Source organism: Adiantum capillus-veneris, chromosome 2 (assembly GCF_014529385.1).
Source record: "Adiantum capillus-veneris isolate H3 chromosome 2, ASM1452938v2, whole genome shotgun sequence".
In the NCBI taxonomy this organism is placed as follows: domain Eukaryota; kingdom Viridiplantae; phylum Streptophyta; class Polypodiopsida; order Polypodiales; family Pteridaceae; genus Adiantum; species Adiantum capillus-veneris.
This window is the reverse complement of record NC_140932.1, coordinates 9928054-9941549: the sequence shown is the minus strand read 5'-3', so window position 1 is coordinate 9941549 and position 13496 is coordinate 9928054. Positions and strand designations below refer to the sequence as shown.

The window sequence follows — 13496 nt, the reverse complement described above, 5'->3', positions numbered from 1 at the left end:
TTAGAGCGATACTAACACTTCTATATTTCATCGACAACCCTACAATCCTTTGAATCTTCTCAAGGCAACCATTTCAGTCGACTTTGCAATGGGAAATACATATGACATCACTACCAATTTATGATTTCATTGCTGCTATTCTAACCTTCACTTTTGACCATTTAATGCCAGTTTAATGCAGGTTAGAGGATAAGACTCTCTCTCTCTCTCTCTCTCTCTCTCTCTCTCTCTCTCTCTCTCTCTCTCTCTCTCTCTCTCTCTCTCTCTCTCTCTCTCTCTCTCTCTCTCTCTCTCTCTGTGTGTGTGTGTGTGTGTGTGTGTGTGTGTGTGTGTGTGTGTGTTACAAAGACCTTCCACATTTGTTAAAAGAGAATGCTGTAAAGGAAGCAAAAATACAACCTGTTTTTGCAGAGAACAGGGAGGTAGGGGTTTACAAAGAAACTTTCCCATTGCAAGAAGTTGAATTCATGACACTGCAGGGCTCAGAAGGGCCTTGAACACCTCCAGCTTCTCCACTGAAGCCAAAGCCTCTTTTGCATCTTTAAGCGCATACACCTTGCTAACCACAAGATCCCAGGGAAGATGAGACATGCGAGCCATGAATTGCACCCCTCTGTAGAAATGACTAAAATCAGAGCCCCATGAGCCTTTGATTGTAATATGCTTTCTATTTATTTGAAAATGAGGATTCACATCCACACTGCCATTGTCAGTATACTGGCCCACCACCACATAGGTGCCCCCATCCCTGCAAAGCTCAAGCCCTTCGGCAACTGCCTCTGGCCGGCCCGTAGCCTCGATCACAACATCGGCCAGCCTACCTCCCATCTTTTCTTTGACCACTTCCCGCCTTTCTAAAGCCGTCCTTGTCTGAAATTTTGTCGATACATCAATACCACACATGAAAGTCAAAGTACTGTATACATAGGTTCACCACACATTTGTCACCTCTTCAATATTGATGGTAAGCTTGATGCCAAAACTCTTCACGACTTCCAAACGGTGTGCAGGAGCACCAATGACCACCACCTGGATTATTACAAAATGCAGTACTCATTGCTTGTGTCAGCTAAGAAGTTTTATAGCAGCATACAAGCACAGTGTAGGGCAGCAACTTCATAGCTAGATCTTTGTTAGCCATAACCCCAAGTAGAAATAGATGATAAACCTCATCAGACATAATTTGGCTGTTGAGAAACATAGATAATGGCAGGCTGAACACCCCCTCCCTTCCCGCCCTTTTTTCTTCTCTTTTTTAAAAACTCCCAAAAATAACACGCGCACACGTTCCACACAAAAAAAATCCATGCCCATGTATGTTGATATGTTTGTCTATATGAAAAAAACATCCACTCATATGACCAAACATCAAGTAGATCTTAACAAGCATTGAATACAATGCAAAGAATCATCCTTCTCAGCATGCCCCAGAGTTAAAATTGTATATTTAAAAAACTAAGCAGGGTGCAGCGACTCTTATCTTGATATGAGGAGAGCACAAAATGGCCAACTAAAGTAAGGCAATGACAGGTCTCTAAATGCCTTAAAAACAAGCCACAAGTTCTTATTTGGTGTATCTATGTGTGCATGCGTGTCCACATCAACATGTGTGGAGTATGTCTATCTTTGGGCATATGCACACACACACAGACAAGTCAGGAGTTGTGTGCCAATGTTATAGTCCCCACATGCCTCTATTTGTAAATGCATGTGGGCGCACGGGTACACACTCTCTCTCAAGTCCTTGTACCTCCAAAGTCAATCTATGTATGCACACATTTAAAAATAAGTCTTCATGTAGACGTGTCAGTATGCATGCGCACACACTCACACAAACACACAGATATAGATATGTACATATAATACCTCCAAATTGTCAGAAAGATATGAGATTGAAAACCGAGAACTGGTCTTGGTGTTTTTCATTGTAGATTTCTGTGGATTTTGGAATCACAACTCTCTGTTGATCAGCATGCTTGTACATTTTATCTTTGGGTCTGGACCCTCAAGTTGTTTATTTAATGATCTTTTGGTTTCTTGGAGAGAAATGAAATAAAATGAAAATGTTATATTAACATCTTCAAAAGGCCAAAATGACCTACGAGACCAATCTGTTACAAAATGGTGAATCTAATACCATATCTGGGTACAAAAGAACTAGAGAGAGAGAGAGAGAGAGAGAGAGAGAGAGAGAGAGAGAGAGAGAGAGAGAGTTTTATTAACGTCCTGTAGAGGCCAAAATCAGACTACGAGACAGAACGATGTGTGTGTCCTCGCGGTATCCTGAAAAAGAAAACAGGACAGAAGTGCTGAAAATAACTCGCTACAATATAAATTAGCCTGACATGAGGTGGTGTGTGAAGGATGTGTGGGCTGAGGGGGATCTAATTCTAATGGGGGTGAGACTATATGCGCAAGGAACCACAACCATGTTATGCGAGAGGCTATCTAGCTCCATCCAGTACCAAACTGAGGGTGTAGGATGCCATGCATGGGTGGGTAGGAAGTGAAGAGTCCCCCACAGTATAGCAGCAGGGTCTAAGAAAAACCTGCTTTATCTCCTTCTGTCCAGTCTACTCATGTACTAGTCTAATCTCCCTGTGGTGAACTCTCTAGGCCCGGTGTCCTGGTGCCCTGGCTCATCTCTGGACTCGGAAAATCTCTGACTGCTATAGTGTGACCCCTCTGTAGGTAATGATAGGTGGTGCTAGAGCAACTCTCTGAAGGAAGTCGGTGAGTTGTGATTGTTTCTTAAGGAAGTCCGAGTGTTAGTCCCTTGCCGGATCCATCCTCCACACATGACATGACACACGCCAAACTCACTTCTAGACACGCTAGTGAGCAAACATTAGGCTCACCTCCCAGCCATAGAGGCAATATGGGCTCACCCCCGAGCCTGGGAGCCTGCAGCCAAGCGGGCTAGCCTCTGCCACAAGAGCCAGTGTCACATACCACCGAGCCCACACCAATACCGGTGTGCAGGCGGAGCTTCCAAGGGCCAAGAGTCAAGTGTGGTGATCACATCATATGTCTCACAAATGAGGCTCAAGTCCTATTTATAGGACTTCATAACCAAAGGAAAATGTTCACACTCGCCGAACATAACTGTAGGCACCCATCCTGATGTTTGGAGACGTAACACTTCCCCCCTTATTTTGAATTGCTATCCTCAGCAATATCCTCGGTTATAAAACCAAGGAAGCGATTCCTTAGCGATCTAACTGACTCCCAAGTAGCTTGGGACTCCGGACGATACTTCCACTTGATCAAATATTCGAGGTACGAAGACCTGCGAGATTTGCGGACCCTTTGATCGAGAACCGATTCGGGTTCAAGTGGAATATAACGAGTGGTGTCTTCTAAGTTCGGGACTTGCTCAGGAGGAATTACCAAGTCAACGTGCCCCAGCCGTTCTTTCAAACGGCTCACATAGAACACGGGATGAACAGCAATGCCTGGAGGCGGGTCCAACTTATGAGAAACCCCACTTATCTTCTTTGTGATCTAGAACGGACCACAATAAGGAGAAGAAAATTTTGAGCATTGGCCAATTCAGATAGTCTCGGAATCCTTCGGTACCCTAAGGTACAACCACAAGCCCTCTTGGAGTTCGCGGGGTTGTCGATGCTGATTGGCATAAAAAGTAGCACGATCTTGTGCCATCTTTATGCTCTCCTTCACGATCCGAAGCTTTTCTTGCATATCACGTAAAAAATCAGCCATCGATCGCATCTTGATTCCCTTGAATCTAGTGGCAATTGGAGGTTTCGGCTCATAACCGTGCATAAGCATAAACAGGCTATAGCCAGTAGCCGAGTGCTTTGTACTGTTATAAGCAAACTCAATCTATGGGAGATAGCGTTCCCAATCAGATTGACGTAGGGAGACATATACTCGCAAGATGTCCACCATAGTTTGATTCATGCGGAACTGTCCTCTAGGTGGTGCATATACTGACGTACTCAAAGGAAAGTAGCAAATAAAAATGTAGAGGTATCTTCTTGTCTCTGCTCTCAGTCTTACCCATATGTACCTAGCATGCTCATCCCTGCAGGCTATATGTATCAATGGCTGCAATTCCTCCCTGAATAAGACTGCCACTCCCCTTGAGCCTCGTCCTCTATGCTCTGATCGAGTTTCCTGTCTGCAAGTTGTCTCCCATTTCTATCTGCTGACATGTGGCATAGACTGCCTAGGGACCTGATGTGTCTCAGAATAGAAGATGATGTCCCTTCCAATGAAACTATCCTCAAAAGCACCCACATCAAGGCGTAGAGATCCATTACAATTCCAAGTAGCAACATTGAGTGTGATCCCATAGGTCTCGCGCCGTCATGCGGAGCACCTCTCCATAATAACCACTCGTCCGTCTCTACAGAAGGCCAATTTCCCTTTCTCTCGAGCTGTCCTTATCTCAGGCATAACTTCTTGCATATGAGCAAGCTGTGAGAGTGTGAGGTCGTCCCCAAGGAATATCCCTATCTTTTTTTTTTCCCGAGAAAAAGATCCTTCTATTAGTTAATGAAAACTGCCCATAGGGCTACAACCACCTCTGCAAGAGAGGGCTACAACAAGCATGATGGGGAGACTCTCCCAATGAAAAAAACAGCATATATACAATGAGGCTAAATCAAGAGATGGGAGGAGGGAAGAGCCACACAGGTGGACAGTAGTGCCATCTGAGCACCCCCTGGACTATGGTGTAGAAAGGCCCAGGGCGCCAGAGTCGAAGGAAAGCCTCGCGGCGCTCCCGCATGCGGTCGGAGCTGCCCTGTAGTCCCTCAAGCTGTCCTCTGAGAGTATGGATCAGCTCTAGCCAAAAGTCACGAACAGTCTCTACTGGTGGCACAGGGCGAGCCTCAAAGATGCGGAAACAACGGGCCCGCCAGATGAACCAAAGTGTCAGGCCACTGATGAGCTCCCAACACTGCACCACTCCTGTGGAGTAAGCTCTGTAGCAGGCTGGAGTGTAGGTCGCCCCCCCTGCATCACTATCATCTTTCTGGTGGAAGATAGCTCAAACTGAAGTGTCGGGCCCGTGAGGGTGGACCAAGCCGCTGCCCCCCAAGTGTATTGTCGAGCCGTGGAGAGAGCAGGCATCAGCCGAAGAACTTGTAGCCACACCTGCTGGGCCGAGGGACAATCCCAAAGACAGTGACGCTGACTCTCCACCAAATGGTCACAAGCTGCACATGTGGCCGAGAGACCACTATTCACTAGCTAGCTCCCTACTACTGTGGCTCTGTGTGCGACCAGCCACTGAAAGAAGGTGACTCGCCTCGGCTGTCTGGAGTCCCACAACCTCTCCCAAAAGTCTGCCAAGAACTCGACTGTGAGACCCTCCTCCTGCCAATGACGTGCTACAGCAGGGAGAGCCTCTCTCTGTGCTGCTAGTATATGACGTCCCAGTCGAACAGTGTACTGAAAGAACGGGACTCCTGGGTGGTCTGCAGAAGAGAAGGGGTCCCTCCATAGCCACTCACCAGGATCCCACTGTACTCGTGCCAACGGACAACACTCCCAAGCCCATAGCCTCCAGCGTCCTGTCTCAAGAACTGATGGGTCAGGGTCTATGATGCAGGTCCGCCCATTGATGCCCACTACTCGGATCCTCTGAAAACAGCACTTTGCTACCTGCGGGGCCTCTACTGCAACTCGTTGTAGTCGTCCCCCACCCTGAAGCTCGAAGAACAGGGTTGAGACAGACTCTGAGCAAGCCCTGACTGAAATGAGAACCTCCAGTCGTGTGAAGGCTCCCATCCACCGGGGTGCTACTGGCTCGAGAGGCGTGAGCCACTCAGCTGGAACTGACTCTGAGATGTCCTGACACATGCTCTGCACCCCTCTTATGCCCTGTAGCTGGAAACCCTGCACCTCCTCTGACAAACCTGTGAACTCTAGCCAGTCACCTAGAGAGCGCGCTGGACCTGCTGCCATGGGACCCCAAGAAACATGAGGCCGACTACCAACCAAGTGGCCTCTCAGAGTGCTAACCATGGGGTTCCAGACGAGGGGCTGCCGTAGGCACTCCTCCGTGCACGTCGGCTGTCTCTGCTCTAGGCCACGCCGTAAGAGCTCCCAAGATCGAAGCAAACTCACAGCGAAGCGGTCCTCCATTCTCCTGCTCAAACCAACTTGGCGCATCTCTGTAAAGATCCATCTGGTCGAAGGTTGCCAAGGGCCTCCTGACTGAGGCACCCTAGCACGAAGCCTCTGCAGCAAGAACTCCTTCCAGGGCTCCTCTCTTGGAAGAAGTCCTCTGACTACAAACTTCCCAAGAAGGGCTCTGCTCTGCTGTGCTGGATCAATGATCCCAAGCCCTCCTTGAGAACAAGGAAGTGTGATGACCGACCAAGCCACCTTGGCTCGGGCAATCTGAGTGTCACGTCCTGACCAAAGGAAGTTCCTGATCAGCCTCTCTACCTGGCTAATACAAGAACTCGAAAAGATCCAGCAAGAAGTGATGTACCACATAGTCGCCAACAACACCTGGTTGGCAACTACTACTCTACCAGCCTGCGAAAGTCGTGCTGAGCTCCAATGTAACAGCTTTCTCCTGATGGACAGGAGAAGAGGAGCAATCTGCTGCTCGGGGGACAAGTCCAAACCAACCTGACAACCCAAGTACCGAACTGCAGTCCCTGGGGGAATCCACCTGAAACCCTCTCCTGGCATCCAATCTGGCACAGGAGCACTACCAACCGAGAAAGCCAGTCTTTCTCCAGTTGATCAGTGCGCCCGATGCACAACAGAAGGTCTCCAAAGCCTGCTCACATATGTGCGGATTGGCCTCTTGGCCCTCTAAGTACAAGGCTGAGTCATCGGCAAACTCAGCGTCCAGTAGCTCATCTCCCCGAATAGGGAGTGCTAAGCCCCTCAGACCAACCTGCTGAGACACCAAGAATCTGCTCATCGCCTCCGCATAGAACAGAAAGAGAAAGGGGACAAGAGGACAACCCTGTCTGACCGAGCGTGTGAGCATGAAGTGCCCACCTCTACCTCCTGCCAAAAGCACCTGACTGTGAGCCTGTCTGTACAAAGCTGACACCCCTCTAATCCAAGCATCTGAGAAGCCCATCCTGCGTAGAGTGCCCTCTAGAAAGTCCCAGTCAACTCTGTCGTATGCCTTCTCAAAATCGAGAAGAAGAATCACAAGGTCCTCCCCACGGAGCCGTGCCAGGGCAGAAGCCTCCCAGAAAGTGAAGATGTTGTCAAGGATACTGCGTTCCTTGACAAAACCTATCTGAGTCCCATGTATAAGGCTCTCCAAAAGTGGCTGAATCCTCAAACTCAGAGCCTTGGCAAGAATTTTGTAGGCTGAGTTGAGGATAGTGATGGGGCGCCACTGTCGAATCTCATCCAAGGAGCCACCCTCCTTTGGAATGAGGTAAATCAGGCCCTCACTCATGCTATCAAGCATCACTCCTGTGTGCAAAATGTACTGAAAGGCACTACACAGATCTGGGCCAAGCAGGTCCCAGTACTCCAAGAAAAAGCTGGGAGTCAGTCCATCCTCACCTGCACAGCTACCACGAGGGAGGGCCCTAAGAGCCATGTGCAGCTCCTCAAGCTGAAGTGGCATCTCTAGCCTCTGGCGCATCTCCTCAATCACAAGACAAGGCATCTGTGCCCAAACCTGCTCCCTGCATGCATCATGCCGCTCTGACTGGAACTCAGCCGACAGTAACTCACGGTAAAAGTCAGTAGCAACTGCACACATATCCTCGGGCTCACAAACAACTGACCCATCCGGTCTCCTCAACTGATTGACCTTGGCATGCGAGTGTCGAGGTCCCACTGTCTCAAAAAAAGCACCCGTCACTCTGTCACCCACCTGAGTCCACTGAGATGCCTGTCGGTGAAAGGCAAACTCATGAAGCCTCTCCTCTGTGCTAGCAAGCTCCTGTCGAGCCTGCTGTAACTGCTCCTCCAACCATGGACTGTCTGGATGCTGCTCCTGCATCCTCTGTAGTGAAGCAATGCCTCGTCTGAGACACTGCTCCTCCTCTCTCGCTGCAGCCCGGCGAGCCAGAGACTCCTGGAGAAAAAAGTGGCTAAGCTGAGCTAGGCCTGAGGTCACTCTGTCTGCAGGTAGAACCTGGCTGTCCATGCCCTCTATCCAGAGAGCCTCTACCCTCTCTCTGAGTGCTGAGTCCAACAAGACCCGCTCTGGGATGCGAAGCATCGTGCTCCCACTCCTCTGCCTGTCTGCCACTGTGAGGATGTGCATGGTCCGAGAAGGATGTCCCTGCCAGGATGCCCACTGATCCCCCCAAGTCACTGAAGTGGTCACTAGTGTAGAAGCGATCTATCCTCGATAGATTCACTCCTCCCACTCTGCGGTCCGATCTAGAGAAGGCAAGACTGGCTAGAGGCCTCACAAAGCCAGAGTGCTGCCATGTATCTGAGACCCTCAAAGTCATACACAACCTCTCCCAAGCTGCTAACTCGCCTCCATGCACAGTAGCATGGCTGCCTCCAATCCTGTCAGAGGGTCCTCCAACATGTTGAAGTCCCCTCCTACACACCAATGGTCAGCCTGCGGCAAAGACTCAACAATCTGTGACCAAAACTCTGCACGAGCACTCGCCACATTGGGCGCATAGATGTTCAGGAAGCCCACAAGGCCACCCTGAACCTGCATAGTAATCCACTGCATATGTATAACCACTACGTCCACCAAGGTGTGCCCTTAACACAACGAGAAGGAGATATGCACCAAACCCGGTTTAAAAATCAAGTGCACCCTCCATTTTCCCAAAAATCAAAGAGGTTGATGCATAGGAGATGAGGCCCATAGTTCCCTAAAGAAAGTGATGACCTCCATCTGTACGTCTTTAGACATTGCCCCAAACCATAAAGTTTAGAGATAAGACCTACACTATTTTTCTTGCATCAGATTTGATCTTTATGAGCCCAATGTAGTTACCTCATGTAACCCATATTAGATTCTTTGATCAGAATTTATGCTCTATCGTGTAAGCTTTAGCTTAAGGAGACATTTGTTGAGGTAAGCCTATACAAACCTCTAAGCCAAGCATAGACCATTTATATGCATAGTCATATTTTTTCCTATGGAACCTATAAGCCTTATACAGGCTTCTTTGCTATGCACACATATTACACAATTATAGTCACATGCTATTTGATGTAGCCCACATGCTACTTGACCTTTTCCCACATGTGATGCGTATCACTTTCCAACAATTTATTGCCACCTTCCATTTTGAGCCTATATAAGGCCACCATGCTTAGCTTGTAATCTCTCAAATCTTGATCAATCAAGTAAGTTTAGTTTCTTTTACATTGAGCACAATCTCTCTCATACTTATTGTTGATTGTTATTAATCTCTTATTATGATGAATGCCTCGTAGGTCTATCCACCATAGCCCTTTCAGCCTTAAATCTCATGAGATGAGATGGGCAATTTTTCACAGCATAGAAAAACTCGTCACAAGAGGAGACCTCTCTCTCTCTCTCTCTCTCTCTCTCTCTCTCTCTCTCTCTCTCTCTCTCTCTCTCTCTCTCTCTCTCTCTCTCGCGCGTTTTCTTCCGTTGTACGTGCACTTCTCTACTGAAAGTAGAAGCCCTCTTCCCTTGTGTGGTTGATGATGCTCTTAGTCTTCATCGGCTTGTCCTACTTATTGATGATGTTTATGCCAATTTGGGTGACGTCTTCTCTCAAGTATCAAGTGACTCTCTTCCAAATGTCTGATGCAGTTGATGTGACGTAGTGGAGATAAAGTCCAAGGTTGGGGTGTGCCTTCTTGGCCTTCGAGAAGGCCTTTGAGAACAAGAGTATTTCGTTTGGGTGGCTTGTTTCTATTGTAGCTCTTTCCTACAGTCTCCATTACTCCATTGCTCTTTATATATTTCCCTCTTGCCCCCTTCCCGCCTGCATCATTGGTGATTTTTCTCCTATTCTTTTGTAATCCTGCCATATCCCAAGGGTTTTCTCACTGCCAAATCTACCTTTGTAATGCCTACAGCCCATTCTAATGCCATCGGGTTTTTGTAAACTATTCATGTGATACAAAGGGTCCAAGTCCCACACTTTATCAGAGAGAGAGAGAGAGAGAGAGAGAGAGAGAGAGAGAGAGAGATTGATTGATTTATCGTCCACGGAGGTTAAATATGACCCATGAAACCGAAAACAAAACATTATAACAGCTTCTTCTAAGTGACTGCATCAGATACATATCAGTTAAAAATTGAGAGTCCATCGAGAGGGTAAAAGAAAAGAAAACCTAAGGGGGTCAAGTGAGGAGAGAGTTGGTTTGGGAGTTCAAAATTCTTGGCAAATGGCTTTCCCACCTCGATAGACTGTCCATTTTCCTTGCTTGCGAGCTTCGTGCATCTTCTTGAGTTCGCTTGAGTTGAGCCATGGTCAATTTCTCGGCAATCCAAAGCTTTGTTCCCTTCAAGAGTCAGGATTGGCGTAGCAACTTCATCCGTTCTTCTTTATCCTTGAGAGTAAGGATACATTGCTTGGGTGGCGCATGCTTGTGTGTGTCGTTGATCGAAACAGTTTCAAGCTTGATGTTAATTGGTTGAAGAAAGATGATTGCTTCTTCTAAAGTGTCCTCGTCAATGCACCATGGTGTCATTCTTATGTGTTGCCTCGTGGGCTCCCTTCTCAATGGCCATGACACTCTCAATGAGGGAAACTTTGGCTTCATGTACTTCAGCAAGTATAACTAGGCTTTTGATTCCTTACTATCTTTGAGTTGCTCCTTTAGTTTTTCATTCTCCTCGATGTGTTCTTGAACCTTGGTCTCCAAATCTGCAATCCTTGCTTCTTCTCTAGTGGTCGGGATCCTTCCTTGGACATTGAAGATCGAGAGAAAAAGAGAAGCTTGTGATAGCGCTTGCCTTGTTGAATGAGGAGCTGCAGAGACACAATCACTGTCGGGCCTAGCTTGTGTGTAATCTTGGGGTGCTAACTAGTTCTTATGCTCTAAGGTTAAATCCTCCTTGAAGATTAAAGAGCTGATGCACCTGTACCCGCCTGCGCTCAGCCCGCTGTTGGGCCTCGATCAAAGGCTGTTCGCCTTCCTATGTGCTGCAGCGTCACGTTGCCCACTCCGGATCAAGTGGAAGCCCATCAAAACGTTCTCTGCAGCAGAATGGTGAACATGAAGCTGCAGCCAAAGATGCAGAGCAGCTTGAAGACGAGGGCTATCAGAGAGAGATGTGTTTCTTTGTGGGAGAGGGCAAGGCTGAAGCCTAACGCCCCCCCCCCCCCCACCCCCAGGGCTGCCCTCGCAAGGGGGGGACTGTGGGTGCGAGGGAGAAATTGCGGCGCTGAAGCTTGCTAGGGTTTCGGCTGGCAGAGAGAGAGAGAGAGAGAGAGAGAGAGAGAGAGAGAGAACCTGAACAGCTCCACTAGCTTGAGCCAGCAAAGCAGCTAATAATCCAACAGGTCCGGAACCTTGTATGACTACCCGATCCATCAATCTCACATTGGCTCTGTCAACTGCATGCAAAGCTGTAGGTAGCCTGCAATGTATATATTTACCTCTTGAAAATTTTATTAACTGTAAAATCAGATGTATAGTATTTGCAGGACAGCAAGATAAACACGGAAACCAACCCGCAGCCTCCAGATATGAATACGCGAGGAGACAATTGCTCAGGCAGCTTAATTATCTTTGTATTTGGTGGCAGATATATGTATGATGACCACCCACCAAGAAGCCCCCGGATGCTTTTTGTGTTTGAAGTGCAAGTTATTCCAATTACTCTCCGGAAAGGACACCTTGTTGTTTGTTTATCGACCTGTCTGTAAAACATCGTCAGCAAAGCCATATGCAACAAACATTGCTACAATTGGCAATGGAAGCACCATTACCAAGCACGAGAGACACGAATTGCATGTATCGATCACATCCAGAAAAGTAACCACATCTCCAAATTTGATCTGCAATGTCAAACGTAACCCTTTCAAAAATCTTTCTTTACCACTCTTTGGAAGAAGCATTATAATGTCAAAGTCTCAACAATAGTTAATTTTGCTGATAACGGTAATATCAAATGCGATTGTGGTGAATGACAAGAATTCTACTTTGTTGTAATTAGAATTGGCAGGGCATGCTGCATGTGCATGTGGATGTGTGTGCACATGCGCAAGCGCCCCTCGGATACATCACAACCACAGCTACTTCATTTTTCTGTACTACTCATACAATTCATGTGTTGCATGCGTATACATGTGCACATGCCTGCAACACCAACTTGCATGTATGTCTGCATTTTAGCCCATCAGATATCTCATACTTGCAAATGTATATTCGACCTGCTCAGTTCGCTTCATGCTTATAAACAGGCTCATCACATAGACACAAAACGGCTTACCGGGACCCCTTCAACATCAGAAACGGGACCACAAAGAAAATGGACTTGGCCGACAGCAACATGGCCCGGGATGATGGGGTATGGTACCGTGTTGAGGCGACCATGGAGGAGGTGGACATCGGTGCCGCAAACCTCAGCAAAGAGAGTTCGCAGCAGAACAGAGCCCTGCTCCATGTCGCTCTTACTCAATTTACCGCTTTCCACCCACACACGCCCTTCCCTGCCCATCAGCACGCACTCGTTCTCTAACTCGTCCTCCATGGACCTGAGAGTGAGGTTTCTGCTGGTTTTGCGACACACCAACGATACAGCGCAAAAGCGGGCTTCCCCAAGTAGGGGTACCGGCTGTAAAAAATTCAAAAAAAAAAGGGGGAATCTTGCTTGATGCAAGCGAAGGCGACGTCAGGCGAAAGCCAAGTGGGGGCTTGTTGGAATGCCCATGCCTCGTTTTTGGACTGGAGTCTTTAGTAAAGTATTGGATTTTTGGTGCAATTGTGGACCATTAGATAAAGCTTCTTGGTTAGTACCATATGGCAAAAAAAATCTTTTTTTTTGTTTTTTTTCAGGGCTCTCTCTCTCTAAAGAGGACCATTGTATATTTGGTTTAGACAATATCTTTTATGCTTTTTAAATATATTGTAATCTAAATAAGTCATTGTTACATTTGTTTCCAAAAAAAAATGGTGGTGTCACTTTCTCATGTTTTCTCTCACAATAGCATCATGTAGGTCATAGTGAACTTTCACCTTGTTTAAATTACAGGCAAGTTTTCAACACTGAATTGAGGTCGTCAAAGTGGTCTACGAAAACTGTAAAGGAGTCAACATTTTGTAGGCCTTGGAATCAACTCTCATGCAAAACGATTTTAGAAGATTGAAGCCTTCAAGCAAGGCTGGGAGCAAAGATGTCATTGGGGGTGGAAGCATCTTGCTAAATGAATGAATAAAACGTGAGAGTTGCCAGTAGGTAGGTGTTACCCATTTTTTAAAAGAAAAATACATAGTGGAATAAAAAATGATACTACGCCGCCATCGAAGCAAGAAAAAAGGAGGAGGGGGAGGCAAGAGACAAAGGTTGCAACGAAGGAGGCGGAGGTGGCGTCAAATTCGAAGCCAGGGGTGAAGACGAGGACCAAGCGAGA

At 47.3% G+C, this 13496-nt stretch overlaps 1 protein-coding gene across 1 annotated transcript; it reads right to left on the bottom strand.

Moving 5' to 3' along the window:
- Window positions 1–356: 356 nt before the first annotated feature.
- LOC147462359 (uncharacterized) lies at window positions 357–12748 on the bottom strand. Its single transcript, XM_086483686.1, has 6 exons — window positions 12356–12748; window positions 11853–11921; window positions 11595–11779; window positions 11374–11500; window positions 949–1029; window positions 357–870 (listed from the first exon to the last, which is right to left on the bottom strand). Exons 1-6 carry the CDS (start codon window positions 12614–12616, stop codon window positions 466–468), a joined length of 1128 nt encoding a protein of 375 aa, XP_086339812.1. The 5' UTR covers window positions 12617–12748; the 3' UTR covers window positions 357–465.
- Between the last annotated feature and the right edge of the window lie 748 nt (window positions 12749–13496).